The sequence below is a fragment of the Sycon ciliatum genome, chromosome 7, assembly GCF_964019385.1.
Source record: "Sycon ciliatum chromosome 7, ocSycCili1.1, whole genome shotgun sequence".
Lineage (NCBI taxonomy): Eukaryota > Metazoa > Porifera > Calcarea > Leucosolenida > Sycettidae > Sycon > Sycon ciliatum.
In genome coordinates this window covers 35,584,833-35,604,438 of record NC_088649.1, presented here as the reverse complement: position 1 = coordinate 35,604,438, position 19,606 = coordinate 35,584,833, and the positions used below count along the sequence as shown (strand labels likewise).

The 19,606-nt window shown below is 47.5% G+C and overlaps 1 protein-coding gene across 1 annotated transcript in view; it reads left to right on the top strand.

The window, feature by feature from the left end:
• LOC135821428 (uncharacterized) overlaps positions 1–19,606 on the top strand; it is a 45,409-nt gene that overhangs the window by 6,949 nt on the left and 18,854 nt on the right. Inside the window, exons 2-14 of the mRNA XM_065334493.1 lie at positions 3,797–3,968; positions 5,721–5,806; positions 6,086–6,202; positions 8,568–8,622; positions 8,772–8,861; positions 9,158–9,250; positions 10,149–10,277; positions 10,865–10,937; positions 11,943–12,095; positions 15,719–15,846; positions 18,112–18,226; positions 18,608–18,689; positions 19,355–19,490. Coding sequence (XP_065190565.1) covers positions 3,914–3,968; positions 5,721–5,806; positions 6,086–6,202; positions 8,568–8,622; positions 8,772–8,861; positions 9,158–9,250; positions 10,149–10,277; positions 10,865–10,937; positions 11,943–12,095; positions 15,719–15,846; positions 18,112–18,226; positions 18,608–18,689; positions 19,355–19,490 — 1,312 coding nt within the window. The 5' untranslated portion in view covers positions 3,797–3,913. The remainder of the gene's footprint in view (positions 1–3,796; positions 3,969–5,720; positions 5,807–6,085; positions 6,203–8,567; positions 8,623–8,771; positions 8,862–9,157; positions 9,251–10,148; positions 10,278–10,864; positions 10,938–11,942; positions 12,096–15,718; positions 15,847–18,111; positions 18,227–18,607; positions 18,690–19,354; positions 19,491–19,606) is intronic.

Here is a 19,606-nt window from a genome sequence, read left to right as displayed (position 1 = left end):
CGCCAAGAAGGACTCCTTGACCAGCTTCTGCCTCTGAGTTTCCCTCTCCAAACGGGACTTTCCTTGTTTGCGTCTCGCGGTAGCAATATGGGACATGATTATACTCTTCTTCCCTGACAATGTTGTATGGCATACCAGGTACACTAACTTGCCACAGTCGCTTTTGAGCGGCTCATCTGCGAACTCCCGCACCCGTGTTTCGGCACTGATGGCCACTTTAGTGCTCTGTCCATGAGCTACTCGCGTCCTTTTGGAAACATTTTCGGACTTGGTAATAGCTGTTTTCTGAAAAGACCGCTTCCTCGCTATCGCGGCAGGATCTGCAGTTTCCAACTCGAGGACGTCACTATCATCACTACATCAGAGCTAGACAGAGGACTCCGCCAAAAGCTCATCTGGAGAAAGCTCAGCTTCCTCCCAATCCCAAGAACGGCATCGTGGCGAGTCAGCCATCAGCGTTGGCTGCTAGTTAGCTGGTCTTACACAATGGTCAATGTCCGGTGAAAGTCCAGCGTTACTCTTCGACACAGACATGGACTCTTGCTTCGATGAAGAATATTTGTTGTAACATTGTGGACGGTAGGGTAAGGTATGGAATGTGTGCGTGTGCGCACCTCCACCGTTCCATGCTGGCTCACATTTTATTTCGTTGGTTCGGCGTTGTTACCATGGTTACCTGGATCTTCAAAAAGTAACAGTTGGTGGCCGAAGATAGACTTCGGGGACCGGAAGTTTCTGCGAGAGTTTCCACACTGTGCTCAGTGCTGGACCACAGCTAGCTAGCACTAGTGCATGCAGTGTACCATGGTATACTGGGCCTGGCACTGCGTGCCACGATCTGTTTGGTACCATGCATGATGTGTACGGTGGTCTATCGCTTGTAGTAATACATCGCGTATAGTAATACATGTTGCCAATCAAAGACCAACGCTATAGCCGATACTAATCTGTACATGACGAATTGACGATGTGTGTAGATCTACTATGCAGTCATGTACATGTAGAACGTCGTATAATGCCATTTTTGGCCTCGTAAGTATCTAATTATATTGACTGAGTACGAGGTCAATATAGGAAATAAAAGCCGAGTAAAAGACCGAGGCGAAGCCGAAGTCTTTTACGAGGTTTTTATTTCCTATACTGACCAAGTACAAAGTCAATATTAGATTTATCACGACAAACAGTCCGTATTTCAAATTCCAGAACGATAACCTCATGAATCCCGGTTTTATGATTGCACAACAGTTGCACCACCACCTACTCATGCAGTGACAATGCTGCACTAGGCACCGACCGTTCAACTGCGCAACCCCTAAGCAGTCAAATATAAGCAGTCAATATAGCCCTAAGGAATGAAATATGCAGGAATATTTGACTGCTTAGGTATGGCAAAAATCTATGTGAGTCAATACTAAGGGAGTGATAAGTATAATTATAATATAACCTAACCAGTTGATTATATGGGAAATATAAACCTGTATACAAACCGAGGCGAAGCCGAGGTTTGTATATTGGTTTATATTTCCCATATTCAACTGAGTAGGTTATATTATGCTTATACTGAGCTGATATACAAACTCCCCTAGTGTGATCCTAAAAAAAAAGGAGTTTATATACCAGTTTATACACCAGTTTATATACCAGTTTATATACCAGTTTATAATTATTCTCGTCATCGAAGTACCTGTTATATGCAAAATACAAGTCTGGAGTGTTGTGTGGGGAGAGATGGGAGTTTGTATACAAGCTCAGTATATGCTTTATAATGCTCGTAATGCTCCGGGTGGTGTATAATGCTCGATATAATGCCGGCATTATCCGCCAACACCTAGTGGTCGCAGACGCTAGCTAGACCTGCTCGCTGACTCGGTACACAGCCCATTTCAACCCCCCCCCCCCCCCCCCTAGGCACTACTGCCACTGCCCCATTATGCATGCACCCGAACGTAGCACTGCTATTCATGAAGTCCGCTGTCTCAGGCGGGAGTCGTGTAGTGACTCAGAAGAAGAGCCTGGTTTCTGCAGCCTGGGCGGGCTCCCACGCCTAGCGCCTGTGTGCAGCATGACTGTGACAACGCTGCATCGCGACGCGTAGATCTACGCTCTTTCACTACTTTTTGTACTTGTAGCTTGTGCACCTACGACTACGTCCTTCATTGGGCTTCAGTGCTTTGTAGTCACTATGTGAGACGACCCAACAGTGCAACAATACCAGCAGTCAATAGGCAACATGACGATAATTGTTTCTTTGAGTTTGCAACTAATTTTGTGAGCTGAGTTATGAGGCGAGCTACAAAATGAGTCATTCAGAGAATCGTCGAAAAACGGGTCGAAAGTGTCCGGCTGGCTAGATTTGTTTGTGAGGAAACTGAGCCCAGGGGGCCGCTTCCAGAACTAGGCGAATTTCTCAAGAATGTATCATAGCGGAACAAGAATGATTTGGCATCCAGGCCGACGCCCTGAAAATTCGACCCCGCACGTCCCAAGAATGGTGAGTTGTCCCAAAAATGCATGTCCTGCATTGAGGTCGAAGAACTGTGTCGAAAATTGACTATGATAATTCTTCCTATACATTCATAAGCTTGGACATTCGCCACGTGCTCCACAATGTATTATATATATGCGTATTTCATGTCTCCCTCCCGTAGGTCTCTGCCTTCATTCTAAAAATCGACTCAAACTGGAAATGTAGAAATCCCGAAACGAACCGGGTGTACCGTATTTCCTCGATTAATAGACCCGGTCTTTTGTTTTTTGAAGAAGGTTGGACCCCCGGTCTCTTATTTGGGCATGGTCCATTATTTGAGCACGGTCCACTATATTGTCATCGGCACATCGCTGGAAATGGTGGATTTTTAACACGACATAATCTAGAAATTATGTCGTGTTAAAAATCCACCATTTCCAGTGATGTGCCGATGACAATATAGTGGACCGTGCTCAAATAATGGACCATGCCCAAATAAGAGACCGGGGCTGCGGGGTCCAACCCTCTTCAAAAAAACAAAAGACCGGGGCTGGAAATGGTGGATTTTTAACACGTCATAATATAGAACTTCTATATTATGACGTGTTAAAAATCCACCATTTCCAGCGATGTGGCGATGAGAATATAGTGGACCGTGCTCAAATAATGAAAGAAAGCACTAGCCACTACAAAAATTGTAGCTGCGCAACCTAAAATCACATCCTTTTTTGATCCACCAAGTGCTTTCTTAGCGCGCATGCGCAAAGTGATGAACTCAAATAAGAGACCGGGTCTCCTATTCGGGCATGGTCTACTATTTTTCCGTGAGGCCTCTAGGAGGGTCTACTATTTGAGCATGGTCTATTATTTGAGCATGGTCCATTAATTGAGGAAATACGGTATCATTCAAGTAGAGTTTAGAAGATTGTAACACAGTCACCGCAGTGAAAATTCATGTCACGGGCGTAGCAGCTGGTCCGGCCTTACCATGCCAGGCCGGAGCACTTTTTCGCCCAGAAGCGACCTGAAAGCAGGATTTTGCACCCTTATTTCAAAATTCCCGGGGAGACCCCCGCATCCCATCCGGCCGGACCGCCTCCAACGGCGGTGCTGCGCGCCTGCATGTTGATGCTCATGAAACCACAGTGAATCCTGCAAATAACCACCCTCGATTGTGGACGAGAAAAGTGTTGTTTTTCGTGAGTTTGTAAAGCATGCTGTGAAACAGGCACTAGGACCGAAGATTTTGTCGCAATTCGCGACGGTTGTTTAAATGCCCAGGGTTGATGTTCACGAGGCTGACTGTATGTTCTTCCTTCATGTTATTAGAACGTCTGCAATTCCACCTGGTGTGTTGGAGTCTAAATTGGTCACCCGTCGCTCGGTATTGAGGCGGCATCAAAACAGCAGCAGATCGTGTGGGCTGGTCTGGACAAGGTGTCGAGGATGTGGTACACGTGTATGTGCGTGCTGACCCTAGCGGTGGCTGTCAGCGCACAAGGTAAGAGAGTCTATGTGTGTTGTGTGCGGCGTGGGTGCTTGTGTCGGGGGGGGGGGGGGGCGTGTGTGTGTGTGTGTGTGCACGTGTGTGTGTGTGTGCACGTGTGTGTGTGTGTGTACTTGCATGTGTGTGTGCACATGTGTGTACGTGCATGTGTGAGTGTGTGTGTGTGTGAGTGTGCGTGTGTGTGTGTGCGTGCGTGTTGGGGGACCGAAAAGCAGGGATTCGCTGGCCAGAAAAAAACACACGTTGAATAGCGGTCTAGACCACCCTGAATAGTGGCGGTCAAATTTTCAGCCTTGCCAGCTGTTGCATGGTGCAATCCCAGCACAAGCTGCTATGGCTTCTGCTGTAGCATCGCTATCATCGCCTCTGGCGATGGGCATCAAAAGGTCACAAGTGTTTGGTGGGGTATTCCCCCCGGATGGATATGAGCGGCAACTCGAGTACAGTCGACTCCCCTTATAATGAACTCTCATATAGCGAATTTCGTGATATAGCGAACCCTTGTCCATGTCCCTGTTTGGATCCATACAAAATTGACCTTTTATTCCCGTAGCTATGCAGAAGACGTTACTTCAGTAACGTCTGGCGCTAGCCAGGGTCCACACAGCTTTAATTTGGTATTTGTTTGTTTGTGTGTTTGTTTGTGTCATGCCTGGCGCTATCCGTATCTGACGGCAAAAAAGCATAGGATGTTATAAATTTTTCAATTCTCCTATTTTTTTCAGGCATATCCTGGGATTCGAACCCGCACTATCGCCCTACATGCATTCCCCCATACACTTCGCATTCATACCCATTCTTCCAAGTTGCTTCACATTATTATCTTGCGTTTGAAAGCCCTATTTGAATATTGCGGGCAGCTGTATGTGGCCAGCTGTGTTTGATGGTACGGGAGACGGTGTCGTATTACCCTCGATCGTACCTGTCCCGTACCTATCCCTACCGTACCGTGCCATCAAAGACGGCTGGCCACAATGCATATTCAAATAGGGCTTTCAAATGCAAGATCACAATGTGAAACAACTTGGAAGAATTAGAATGTATGCGAAGTGTATCGGGGGATGCATGCAGGGCGCGCGATAGTGCGGGTTCGAATCCCAGGTTATGTCTTAAAAAAAAGGATTTTTTTAAAGAATTTATAACATCCCTATGCTTTTTTTTGTCTAGGTCATCAAGGCAAAAAGCATAGCGTAGGGCCCTGAGCTTCCAAGCTCTCTCGTAGCGAACAGATTTTTTTGTTTATAGTGAACCATATCTTGTAGAACCGTATGCAAACCAAGTGCATTTATACTATCATGGCCCACTTGCCAGTCATGACTTGTTGCTTGTATGGTGTGAGTGCATTTCTGTTATAACGAACTTCGGCTATAAAGAACTAATTCTCGTGAACAATGGTGTTGGTGTTACCGGGGTGTCGGACACGCTACGGTCACTATGGTATTGACCATACCACCCTTTGCCACAAGTACGCCGTGAATCGAAAACAAAATCGAAAAAAATGGGCTCTGAATTTCCGAAATGTTCGGCCCAGCTTCCACTCCTTCACGTGTAAATTGTACTTCAGATGGCTGACCATACCACACTAAAATACCTTCCGACGTTGCCCCTGCTTTATCCGGTGTCTATCACTGTACTATCACTATGTGTGGGGTTGCTTGATGGATGGTCACCCCACCGTTTGTGTGTCGGACATCAGACTTTCAGCATAGTAGGTCTTTCTTCTACCTTGTTCTGTCAAAACTACAGCGCCGACGATTCGTAACGACGAAGGTATCGCTAACGCTGGATACACAAACTCAAAGACGATAAACTTCCGTGCGTCGGGCACCAAGGTTAGATTCTGGTCGTGCTCCTTATTTGTGCGAGTAGGACCCAGCTACAGTTATGGTGCATGCTGCCAGCGAACAGCGCGTGTATGCACCACCTTGTAGCTTGGGAATGAGGTACTATCCGCAACAACCACCCGCCTGAGTTTTTGCATACACTTGCAAATGCATGATGTGTTGATGTTGGTGCATCTAGTGAGATGCAACGAGTGCCTTTTCCCACTTGACCACTTGGTCTCTCTCTCTCTCCTACACTCTCTCACTCTCTCTCTCTCCATACTACAGGCTGGCTTTCCTAAGATCTCCTGCCGGTTAGACTCGCAGGGAGCAAGTACATGTCAAGACCCGCAGACGTACACGGGACTGACGGACGGCAAACACACTCTTGTAGTCCAGTTTGCGGTAAGCCGACATACCGGGGAGGTTGACACACTACTACTGTGCTGGGCGTATGTGTGTGTGTGTGTGTGTGTGTGTGCTTTCGCGAAGAGGAAGCAGATTTGTTAGCTCCTGGTTTTCTCTTTGTTGGCCTTCTCCACGGGGCGGCCTTGGCCTTCTGGTCAGAATCGTCCCTGGGTATTGACTGGCGGTAGGCTTTTCATGCCTTGCAGCCGGTTTCGCTCGCGCGACATTCAGGACATTCAGTGAGCTGACGACAAGGGCGGGTAATTTGTTGCCGTCACCGTCTTCTTGCGTCCTTTCCGCATCCTCCGCAGTGGCGTGGCGAGCCCTTGGATCAATCCCCAGCCTGTAACAATGCAGTGGCGTTCGGCAAAAAAAGTGGATTCCTGGATGATAAAGGATACAGGTCACACTCCCAACAATTTATTCCTGGGCGGTGATAGCTGGAATTGTGAATTTGTCGTGTTGTTTGGACCTGAGTGGCCAGTCGTCGTGCGGCGATGGTGTAGTGATGTTAGCTTGCTGCGCATACTCCTCGTCGTTTCGTGAAAGTACGTCTTGTGGAGCCCTTGTGGGACGTTCGGTGCCCACCCTCCAGCTCAAGATTGTGCTTTCCTGGTGCATGAAGGCCGAAGCAGTACGCGTACAGACGTTATTGTTGAACGGAACATCATGTTCACATTAATTTTGTTCCTTTTTCAGTCGTTGCATGTTATACTTATAGTGGACCTACAGCAGACTGCTCATCTGGTTTGTGATATTTCCTTCCTCTGTTTGTGAGTCCCTTTCCGTCAATATGGCAGCTTGTTTTGATTTCCTTTTTTTCAATTCATTTTGCTGTACTTCCTGTTTTGTTTGCGCCACTGCCCCTCACCTTGCGCTCAGTTCTCTGAGTGGAGGGCGGCGTGACCCCAAGGGGTAGCTGATTGATAGTAGTAGTAGTAGTAGTAGTAGTAGTAGTAGTAGTAGTAGTAGTAGTAGTAGTAGTAGTAGTAGTAGTAGTAGTAGTAGTAGTTGTAGTAGTAGTAGTAGTAGTTGTGTGTGTGTGTGTGTGTGTGTGTGTGTGTGTATGTGTGTGTGTGTGTGTGTGTGTGTGTGTGTGTGTGTGTGTGTGTGTGTGTGTGTGTGTGTGTGTGTGTGTGTGTATGGTCGCACACGTCTTTCTTCTCTTTCTCGGACTCTTCCTGACTTTTCTTTCATTCTCCTGGGTGGTTACCAACAGCCAGTGTATGCCGGAGTATGTGGTGTGGTGTGTGTATAAAAAAATAAATTGAAAAAATTGAAATGAAAAATAGGGATTCACTGGCCAGAAAAAGTCACTTCAAACAGCTGTGTGGTGGATACCAGGCTAAAAATAGTGGCGGTCAATTCAGCAGCCTCGCAAGCTGTTGAATGGTGTAATCCCAGCACAAGTTGCTATGCCTAACATAGCTGTTCGCTATCATCGCTTCCGCGATGGGCATGTCTGAGGTCTGAGGTGTGTGTGTGTGTGTGTGTGTGTGTGTGTACCCGTAAGCCAACAGCCAGGAAGCTGTCACTGCGATCAGTGCGACAGATGGTTCCGGAGCAAGGGTGGATTTGCCCGACACAAGTGCTCGCCACCAACATCACCAGCAGAGGCATCTTCTGACACACTTGAGTCACCGGTTACAAACAATATGTCCTGCGAACGCTGCAGTTTCCACTGCGCCCGCTGCAACCGCTGTGTGCTATCGCGCCAAGGCATGAAACGTCACAAGTGCAGCCGTGGCTCGGCCAGAGCAACCAACACAGACCGTAGCTCCTTCTGTATCGTTTGCAATTGCGGTCGGCGTTTCAGTAGACCACAGGACCTATCCCGTCATCGCCCCTACTGTTCCGAACCTGCTCAACCCCCCATGGGGTCCGCATAGCCAGAATATGGCAGCGCGTCCAAGGTCCAAGGTCCAAGGTGTGTGTGTGTGTGTGTGTGTGTGTGTGTGTGTGTGTGTGTGTGTGTGTGTGTGTGTGTGTACATGCTTGCTTATGTGTGTGCGTGTGTGCTTGTGCTGCTCATGAAGTTCATGGACCTCTGACTGTCAACTTTTTTGCTAGCTTGTCTCACGGCTCTCCACCATGGTCAACATAGTGATAAATTTCACCCCGCTGATGCATTCTTTTCTTCCGGTTATCATATTCTTTCCTTCTTTCTTTCTTTTTCTTCTCTTGCCATGGCTGGCTAACGCCCCCTCCTTTGCATTGACTTCTGCCATTGGACGGTGAAATAAAATAAAATAAATACTGCAGTTCACCATTGGGTTACTGCGTGTCTATTGTACAATCTTGGAAGCTATTTTCGACTAAGGTCCGTGTGTTTCCCCGTGACTCTGTTGTCTCAATGTTGCAGCTTTCTAACGGCCAGGTTGACACATCGGCGCAGACGGTGTTCACGTGGACAGTGGGTATGTTTACGCACCGCATCCAAGCTCGTTTTAATTCCCGCGTGCACACACAGGGACGTCGAACACGCTACGGTAACTACGGTATTGACCGTACCACTCCTTGCATGTGTTTGTGCGTGTGTGCTGTTCTGTCTATGTCTCATTTTTAGACACAACACCACCACCCAAGCCTCAAATAGCCGTCAAGCCCAAGCTGCAGACCAACACCAAAATGCCCCAGTTCCAGTTTACAGTCGCAGGTAGGATGACTCAGTGTGTGTTGGTGTGTGTGCGGTCGTGCATGCGTGTGTGTGTGTGTGCGCGCGTCGCGGCAGAATGACTGAGCATAAGTTCATAGTATTGTGTGACGGTTTCAGTTCACATTCGCAGGCAGGATGACTGACTTAGTGGTTGACTGTGTATGCAGTGCAACGCAATCACTGTGCTTATGTTTGTGTGTGATGATGGATTTTACCGGTATTGGATGACCCAGCAAGTGTAAGAATCACGGGTCTTCACTTTTCCATTGCCTCTCTTGCTCTTTCCCTGCATCTAGGTACTCAAATCGGTGGTCTCTCGTACAGCTGCCAGCTTGCCTTGCCCGGCACACTGCCAATCAGCTTCCCGTGCTTTCAAACAACTGATGTCTGTGAGTGCTCGTCGCGTCCCCATCCAGACTAACTTAATCGTATCTCTCCACATTTTCACACGAAGAGAGGGGTGGGGGCTCAATTTGTCCTGCTTGTGTGAAATAGCAACTCGTCGAAGCTGAACACACACAATTCCAGGACTGCCAATTTTCTGTGCGTTATAATATGAAGGGGTGACCTCTGGCCGGAGGGTCAAGAGAAGTAAAAGGGGGCAGTTTCTCCCCCCCCCCCCCCCCTGTAGAGACCGAATCATTTTTGGTATCTTGAGGGCCTGAAACTCCTCGTATTTTTGCATTTTAGTCCAGAATCCAAGTAAGATAGTGTAGCATCTGTTCGGTCGGCTTGTCGGAGCAATCGGAGTATTTCCGAAAAACCGGAACAAGTGGCAGCCCTGCAATTCATACCGATGTAGGAAGTGAAACGTGGAAATATCGTGTGCAATGTATGACTATTTTTAAACTGTTTTGCCTTGTGTTGTTTCTTGAAGGGTGGTGACGTGTCTACGCATGCCTTGTGTTGTTTCTTAAAGGGTGGTGACGTGTCTACGCATGCCTTGTGTTGTTTCTTGAAGGGTGGTGACGTGTCTACGCATGCCTTGTGTTGTTTCTTGAAGGGTGGTGACGTGTCTACGCATGCCTTGTGTTGTTTCTTGAAGGGTGGTGACGTGCCTACGCATGCCTTGTGTTGTTTCTTGAAGGGTGGTGACGTGTCTACGCATGCCTTGTGTTGTTTCTTGAAGGGTGGTGACGTGTCTACGCATGCCTTGTGTTGTTTCTTAAAGGGTGGTGACGTGCCTACGCATGCGCAAAACCTGGCCTCTAGCCGAGTCTGAAGCGAACCATGAAATTTTGTTTTTTGTTTTGTTTTGTGTTGCTTGTCATACTATCGTGTGAACAGCTTCTGCTGCGTCCCCGGTCCAGGGAGTACCTTCAACTGGTCTACTTGAGGGACCGTACACGATGCAGGTAAAGGCCATCGACGCTGCCGGTAACCAAGGTGCCTCGCAGCGCTACGGGTTCACTGTCGGTGAGTAGCTTTAATGCATCGTTGTAGTTGTACATGTGCACGTCCAGCCGCATCCATGCCTCTTCATGTCTGCCGGAACCGGGCCGGTTGGTCAGGTTATCACCGGACCGACTTTGTAACTACCAACACATGTTTACCGCTGAGCAAGGCATACGTCCCCGCCATATTATACACAAACTGGATGAAAGACTCTGGTAGGAGTCCCGCTTCCGGCTGTCCTGCACTTCCAGGCCATCAAAGGTCGTTGCAAATTGAGGGCTGGCGAATTGTGCAAGCTGGCTCGGATTTTACCACGCACAACTGTAGTTCACTGTGAATGTGAGGTCTGAGGTCGGCCGAGAGTCAACTAGGTCTTACCACCCATTCCTCCTCAATTCCAAGTGGTGACCTCAACGTCACGCTCTAGAATGTTGAATAATGTACCCGTGCCGATGGCTAGCCATACAATTTGGGCCGAGGCCTAAGCAATTTGTATGCTTGTTTCCTATTCTGTGTGTGTGTGTGTGTGCGCGCGTGTGTGTGCGCGCGTGTGTGTGTGTGTGTGTGTGTGTGTGTGTGTGTGTGTGTGTGTGTGCCTCGGCCACCAGATCTGGAGGCACCGAATGTTGTTCTGGATTCCACCACACCCAACACGCTCAACGGTGAAACCACCAACTCACCGTAAGTCAGACCGGGAAACCTGTATACATTGAAACCTGTCTAAGACGACCGCTCAAGGGACCTTCAAAACGTGATCTCCGTTACCAGGTGGTCTCCTTGTCCAGGGCCATTTGAGTGGACACAGCATCCCTTGGTCTTGGTTTCAGTGGTCCTTCATAACATGTGGTCGCCTTATCCAAGTGGTCACCTTGACAGCTTTTGACTGTACTATTGAGATCTCAAGCGGAAAGGTGGTTCTTGACCAGAGAGTTGTACGACTCCTTGTTCTTGACCTGCCCGGTACGCGAACCCGTCGAATTTTTTATTAATGTAATCTCATTTATAACTGTACACTGAACAGTTCTTTATTCTTTTTTTATTATTCTTTTATCCCAAGATGGAGTGACGCCAATAAGGAAAATTGATAAGTGTGATAGAACTGGTACTAGCCAGAAACAGCTAGATAGAAATTATCCGGGAAGGCAATTTGCAATGGATCAAGAAAAACAAGCGGGGTCGATAGCTTTTGTATGCACATGCAGGCACGTGGCTGCAAGGCCTGTGCAAGCCTCCAACTTGCTGTCTCCTCTTAGATCGCATGCAGATGCTGTAGGTTGTCAGAACCTGCTTGACGTTCACATCCTCCGAAATTGTTACAAGGAGCCCTTGTGGATGTGCAGCTTCCATTCGCATGTTTGGGTTTTGTCTGTTAGCAAATTTTTGTCATCAAGTGTACAGTGTTTTACTCTCTCATTGCTTTTTGATCCATGTGTTATGGTAGTTGTATTCCCGTAGCTATGCAGAAGACGCTACTTCTGTAACGTCTGGCGTTAGCCAGGGTCCACACAGCTTAAATGTTTTTTCCTGTATTTTAATTTTGTATATTTTTCTCACGGAGAAGGCGGACAGCCCGAACCTGCCGGTCTTCAATGAATTGTTTTAAGTTTTTGCCCGTACAAGAGGCGGTTCGAGCTGTCGAAAAACAATAATAGCAAATAAGCATGCTGTGATATGTGTGCACTGCAGGTCGATGACATTCGCCTTCCATTCCATCGACAAGTTCCCGGAGCGCACGGACGCCATCGGCCACTACACGACCATCATCCGCAACCCTTGCCCGCTGTACAACTGCACCATGCAGTGTAGTCTTGACAACGCCCCGCTCACCCCGTGTGTCAGGTAAGAATGTGTTGGCAGTGCTCGTTGTCTCACACCACTATGCAGGTCATAAAGTTACACCACTATACAGGTACTGAGGTTCTAAAGTTACACCACTATACAGGTTCTAAAGTTACACCACTATACAGGTCATAAAGTTACACCGCTATACAGGTCATAAAGTTACACCACTATACAGGTCATAAAGTTATACCACTACAGGTTATAAAGTTACACCACTCCAGGTTTTAAAGTTCAGGGCTGGTATTTGGGATCACCAAACGGGAACACGTCAGAGGCCATCTTGAATCACGCTACGTCATCGCCGCGAGGTCGAGACTGCGCAAAAGTGTACTTGCCAGTGCAGATCTTTGACCTAGCTGCAAGAGCAAGTGCTATTTTGTAGTTTTTATTTTTTGGTGGTGCTTGAACTAGTTCGAACTACTTCCCTTCGACTTTCTTTGACAGAGCGGGTGCTGTTAGGGTTTCCTGTGGTCAGTTTGTATCCACCACCGGTCTTGTATGTCAGTGCTTGTACAAAGAGGTGTTCAGTAGTTATTTTCAGTCCGCACCATGGATCGCATCCAGGGTAGGAAATCGCACTCTAAACGGCTTGATTATCCAGAGTCGAGAAAGAAGCGAACTAGTGGCCAGTTCGGCTCAGTATCATGGCCAGCTGGACGTAGATCAGATCGCCCCGAGGTCGAACAAACCGACAGTAGTCCTGAAATCCTTACCCGTCGCAGAAACATTGACGATGTGGTGGAGCGCGGTGTTCAAGAACAAGGAACCATGGTAATAATTGGATTCGCTCCAGAAAAATTATTCTCGTGGTTCCCGGTTCCTTTCCCAATATTTCCTATGGTCTGGAATACGTGCATCACGCTGAAGCCTAGATGAATAAGATTGTAAGTCAGTCTTCTCTCTAGCTCAAGATTTTGCGAACATGGTATCAGTGAACAATAAAAGCAAAGGACACAGTGCAACGAATGGAAAATGCACGTCTCCTTCTTTTCCTTGCCGTGCGCACTGCACTGTCACAGTCTGCAGTTCTGACTGGTGTCTTCCGTTTGTGAAAGAACCAGCGCAAGTCGCGTGGCGCTGTGTCCTTCAAAACGACACAAGTGAGCTCCACATCAGCCGATTTTGACAATCGATGGCTCAAAATTTTCAGTAGAAGATGCTCCATACTTTCACCGACGCGAATTTCGCCAAAACGATCCTAGAGGTGGGACACGTTTACCGAGTTTGAGGGTGTTATTTGAAGTCTAAATTGCGAAAGTCAAAAAATCCTTCGGTGAATCCCTTTGCCCACATCTGAACTCCGTGCCTGCAAAATCTCAGCCTGCTAGAGAGAACTGTGGCTCACTTGCGTGGATTTGAACAGGCCAGAGTCGACGCGAAGTACGGCAAGATTCCCTGTACACAGCATGGTGTGACACATGTCACGTGAACCAAGATGGCGCCCACGTGTTTCTGTACAAGTACTAGCCCTGAAGTTACACCACTATACAAGTCATGAAGTTACACCACTATACAGGTCATAAAGTTACACCACTATACAAGTCATAAAGTTACACCACTATACAGGTCATAAAGTTACACCACTATACAAGTCTTAAAGTTACACCACTATACAAGTCATAAAGTTACAACACTCCACAGGTTATAAAGTTACACCACTATACAAGTCATAAAGTTACACCACTACAACGGAGGTCGGAGGCAGAGTAGGTGTAACTTAAAATTGACTTTAACCCGTTGGCGCCCGTACAGACTGTCAAGAAATCGACGGCTATCCTTCGATGACTTTAATAGGCTGTAACACACTCAGTCTGTATCCAATACTATACACATTTCGTGTCAAAAGAAGCACAAACGACCCACCTTTGACATGCCAAAAATACCTTAGGGTCTGATCAGGCTACGAAAAAATCAGAAAACAGTCAACTTTGCGTATAACGACACTCAGCGGGGCAGCAAAAAAAGTGTCCTTTATATTCGCGAAGTGTCCTTATACCCAAAATCTCATTATATGTATTTCAGTTATATGGGACTTTGCTCTGGGCATGGGAAATCTGCCGTTATTCGGGAATTGTCGTTATATCCGCAGTCTTTATTAGCGCCTTTGATCCTAGACGGTGGTGGCGTTCCCACGACGGATGCAGAAAACTGGGCTTCCAGCCGAGTCTCAGGCGAACCGTGACATTTTATTTTTTTATTCTATTTTTTATTAGCCAAGTCGACTGTATGTGTACCCACAAGGTGCTGCAGTGGGTAGAGCCAGGTGCTCGAAATCCGGACATGGTATCCTAAGTTCGTACGCCCATAATGTCATGTTCTGTTATTGTATTCGACTCAAATATTTTATGGAGGGGACAGTTTGGTATGTTGTTTTTTGTTGTTGTGTTTATTTTAATTCGCAAACCAAACGGGCAGATCTGCCCAATGAAAAAGTGGCGAATGCAGATAGAAAGCAGTAATAAATGAAATTGGGGACTGATGTAATTAGGATAGAGGTGGAGAAAAACTAAGCCAGCTGATCATCAAACAGGACGTTTGGTACTCTAGGTACTGAGGGTGTGCGGGATCATGCTGGCGCGGAACTGGCGGAGCGTGGAGATGGCACGTATATCGCTGGGTAAGGTGTTCCACAGCTGAGCGCCCCGGAACGCGAGGCAACCCTTGCCGAACCTGGTGGAAACTGGCGGTTGGCGCAGACCCATGGTGGAGTGCAACCTAGTTGGGCCAGCTGACGAAGGAACTAGGAGGGCTTGCAGATAAGAACTTGCGTGCCCATTCCGAGACCTCCAAACCAGAACGATGAACTTCTGCCTGAATATCTCGGATACTCTGTAGGTGTCCAATGTTCTCCTCGCATAGCAATTTTCAGGGATCTACGATAAGCAGAAGTCCCATACCACGCGAGTGGGTTTTCGAGTGGCCATACGAAATACAAATTGGGTTACATTTCATGCAAAAATCAACTTTGCCGAGACCGATTTCGAACGGACACAGCGTCTAACAGACCTTCACTCAATCATCAAGAGCCAGCTTAGAGCTGAGAATGGCCAGAGGAGTAGAATTTACAGAGAACCACCAATCCTTGCAGAAAGGTTGACACTCCTGGCATCTCCACCACTATTTTCCGGCGGTTTTCACAGCGCAGCTGCTTCTTCTCTGAGCCGACTAAAAACAGCTTGCATTTCGGCAACAAACTACGCTTTTGCAAGAAATACTGGTGGAGGCACATGCCAATCATATCCCTTCGGTGCTTTCGTCGTAACCGAGGGATTGCAAGTTAGCAATTAGTAGAAATATGTGTGTATTTCGAGTCGCCTCTGATCAGTACGGACTTAGACCACCCTCTGCGACACCAAAATGTGATATGAAAAATCAGCGAACTCCAGAGAAACAGATCGGATCGAAAGATGGCCTGGTGCGATTGAGCCTGGCCTCAGAACAAACTTGGACAAGATACCTTCCATCCACGAGCAGGATTCTGGCAAGTAATCATTGCTAGTGTGAGTTTCAGCTCGGCAAACACACACTGTAAAAGTGTACGGACTTCGAGCACCTGGGTCTACTAGGATGCATTTAACCCATTGTGTTTTGTTATCCTCTCCTTGATTATGCCCGTTCAGCCCGATTACGTACACCTCACTGACTGCCGTCGGCCGTGTGGAGCGTCACACGTTCCGAGTGGTCGCTACGGACAACGCCACCAACGTGGGAGTGGGCCCTGACGAGCTGCAGTACAGCTGGAGCATCGGTAAGTATCTGTTGTGCACGTGTGTGCATGTCCGTGTTTGTGTTTTGGGTGGGGTGGGGGTGCGTGGGCGTATGTTTATATGTGTGTGTACATGCGTGGGTGCGTGTCTGTGTGTGCATGTACATGCGTGTGTTTGCATGCTTGTTCATTTGTTGCACAGTAAAACCTGGTTTAGGCGACCACCCCACGGTGCAAGGAAATGCGGTTGCTAAAGCCAGGTGGTCTTTAGCACCAGGTCCCACAGTGTCTGTGTAGAACTGTCCGTGCATGGAAAACGGTTGTTGAGAGCAGGTGGTTGCTAAAACCAGAGGTCGTCTACACCAGGTTTCACTGTATCTACCACTTTCTATTCTTTTTAAAGGGGAAGTTAAGGCAAAAATTAAAATTTCACCAGTTGTAGTCTTCGGGGTGCTGAGTCGAATGGTCTTGGTCCGAGAATGGATGACCGCGATTGGCCCATATGTTGTAGTCTTTTGGACGCTGAGTCGACTGGTTTTGGTCCGAAAAGGCTGCGATGCGGCGTTCCTCCTTTATTCCCAATCGAACATGGTTGAAGAAGCGGTCACGTGGTGCTGGGTGCTCAAATCACCTGGTCACCACGCCAGCAGGTGACAACTTTCACACCAAGGTTCAACTCGAGTTCAACTCGAGTGACAGAACTGCACCCAAAAAAGGTCAAACAGGCTAGTAAGTTGTACCCTGCAGGCACGGTGACCAGGTGACTGGTGTACGCAGGAGCACGTGACCGCTTCTTCAACCATGTTCGATTGGGAATAAAGGAGGAACGCCGCATCGCAGCCTTTTCGGACCAAAACCAGTCGACTCAGCGTCCAAAAGACTACAACATATGGGCCAATCGCGGTCATCCATGCTTTTATAAGAACGAAATGGCGCTTTTAGTGACATTTTGCATACAAATCCCCATCTAGTAGCGCGCAGTCACCCAGTTTCGGTGAAAGTGCGCGAGTTCGATTGGGATTCAAGTAGGAAGGGAGCGTCTCAGCTTCCTCGGACCACGACCATTCGACTCAGCACCCCGAAGACTACAACTGGTGAAATTTTAATTTTTGCCTTAACTTCCCCTTTAAAGGAGAAGTGCATCGATTTTTCAAGTAGGGCTCAGATGAAAGACCATTAGATATCGGTTCGAATGGCATATCTCTCGCTTGCATACGGTAAAAAATTTGTCTTTCGTCTGAACCCTACTTCAAAATCGATGCACTTCCCCTTTAAAGAAAGCGATAATGCTTTTGTGCATCCCCTGTTGTGGTCACCCTAGTGCTCTGGATGGCCGCCATCAGCATCATCGCCATCAGCATCAGCATCAGCCATGCAACCGTGGACAAGCGGTACACACATGCATTTATGCGCTGGTCGCCTGATCAACATGACATGTGCACTGCACGCAGCGTTATGTACGCGCTGAGGGCGCCGGCCCCGGTCAATCGACTGGATTTCCATGTCCGCTACAGTAGGTTCCAACTCCAGTCAACCCTGTCCAGGTTGGGTGGTCATGCATCATGTCGGCCATGTTGCTTTGTCCTGTCCACATGCCATGATCACTTTCCCGGCAAAGCTAGTCATGTGACAAAGATGTGAACACCCCTCTATTATCGTTTTCTTCTTACATGTATTTCTCCTTACCTTTTAGATTGTTTTCGCATCGTGTAATAATCATGACACCTTCACCAGGGAAGGTCCCTGATGAAGGTGTCATGAAAATCGGTTAGGAAATTTAGTTAGTTTGAACCCATAATTGTTATTCAATGGTTTAAGGGAATTATTAAATTTTGTTATTGCTAGGTACAAATGTCTGCCTAACTAACTCTGTGTATTGCTGCAACATCTCTCTATGTTCTCATCTTGTTCTCATCTGGGTTCTCATCTTGTTCTCATCTTGTTCTCATCTTGTTCTCATCTTGTTCTCATCTTGTTCTCATCTTGTTCTCATCTTGTTCTCATCTTGTTCTCATCTTGTTCTCATCTTGTTCTCATCTTGTTCTCATCTTGTTCTCATCTTGTTCTCATCTTGTTCTCATCTTGTTCTCATCTTGTTCTCATCTTGTTCCCATCTTGTTCCCATCTTGTTCCCATCTTGTTCCCATCTTGTTCCCATCTTGTTCCCATCTTGTTCCCATCTTGTTCCCATCTTGTTCCCATCTTGTTCCCATCTTGTTCCCATCTTGTTCCCATCTTGTTCCCATCTTGTTCCCATCTTGTTCCCATCTTGTTCCCATCTTGTTCTCATCTTGTTCTCATGTTCAGACGGGAAGAAACCAATAGTGTGGACGCCAACACTGGGTAGTTCGTTTCTGTCTCTACCACCGCGGTACACGAACAAGACTGCGGCTAGTTTCACCTTCACGACTGACGAACCGGGGTAAGCGCTTGCGCAAGATAGCACGTGCCGTAATGCATGCGTGTGTGTGTGAGTGTGTGTGTGGGGGGGGGGAGGTATGTGCGTGCAGGTGCGCGGGTATATGTGTGTTTGCGTGGATGCGTGCGTACATGTGTACGTGTGTGTGTGTGTGTGTGTGTGTGTGTAGACATGTATTCCACACACACACACGCACGCACGCAAACATCCACGCACGCACACACCTTGTATACACGCATCCACATGAAAATATGATTAGCATCGAGATAAGAACATTACCAGGAAAAAAGATCAAGAGCCAACAGAACGAACTTTCGCCTATGGTGTGCCGGGTTGCCGTTCAATAGCATTCTTTCTCGTCCTGCGCATGTGTGGTGTTTGCAGGCAAGTTGACTTTACTTGTCGCCTTGACGGATCCGGTCTCTTTACCGCCTGTCCCACCAAGCCTTACACTGGACTAGCAGAGGTGAGCTGAATTCATCCTACACTTTTCAAATGGGTTTGATAAGCTTTCATATGTCCCATTTTCCTAAATAGTTGCTGTTTTAGTCATGCATCAATCTCTCCTTTTCTTCTCCTCCAAGCGTGCTCAGGCGACTACCCTTAGTAGCCATTACACACACCAATAATCCAAAGAAGGGGTTACGGGTGCTTCAGTCATGTCGCTCTATTTCCTCTTTGGGCCCATGATGAGAAAGGGAACGAAAACGTTTTTGGTTTGGAAAATCTTTGACTTTTTTCTTGTAGACTGTTGTACAGTGTATAGATGCCTATGCCTATGCCTATGCTATTATGTCCCTTCCACAATACGTTTGTGTGACTGTCGTGTGATCATGAATCGTCATCTGCTTGCCCCGTAGCAATTGCTCAACCGTTAGGCCATGCAGCAGCCCGCGGCTAGATTTACCGTGTGTTAGCATCTGCCACCCTGGTAGAACTAGGAATGGTGATGGCCTGGCACGATCCAAACTCTAAGCTGCTTGTGTTTCTCAACACAATCGTAAGCCGGTGGTAACGCAGATGTGCAAACTTCATTTTCATTTTTTAAGCGGCTGTTGTGAGTTCCCCTGGGAACGGACACGATGATCTACTTCTTTATTTATGTGTGTGTGTGTGTGTGCGTGTATGCAGGGGGAGCATACTCTGCAGATCCAGGTTACGGACAGGGCTGGCAACATCCAGACACTGATGAACGTGCGCCGACCGGTGAACTACACAAACGCGTTTGGCGTGAACTCCACCACGTCCGTCTTCCAGTGGCGCGTTGGTAAGGTTCCTGCAGTATACTGCTGTGTGAGACTGTGTCACCAGATTTCGTATCAGAGGTGTCGAACACGCTACGGTTACTGCGGTATTGACCGTACCACTCTTTGCATGTGTTTG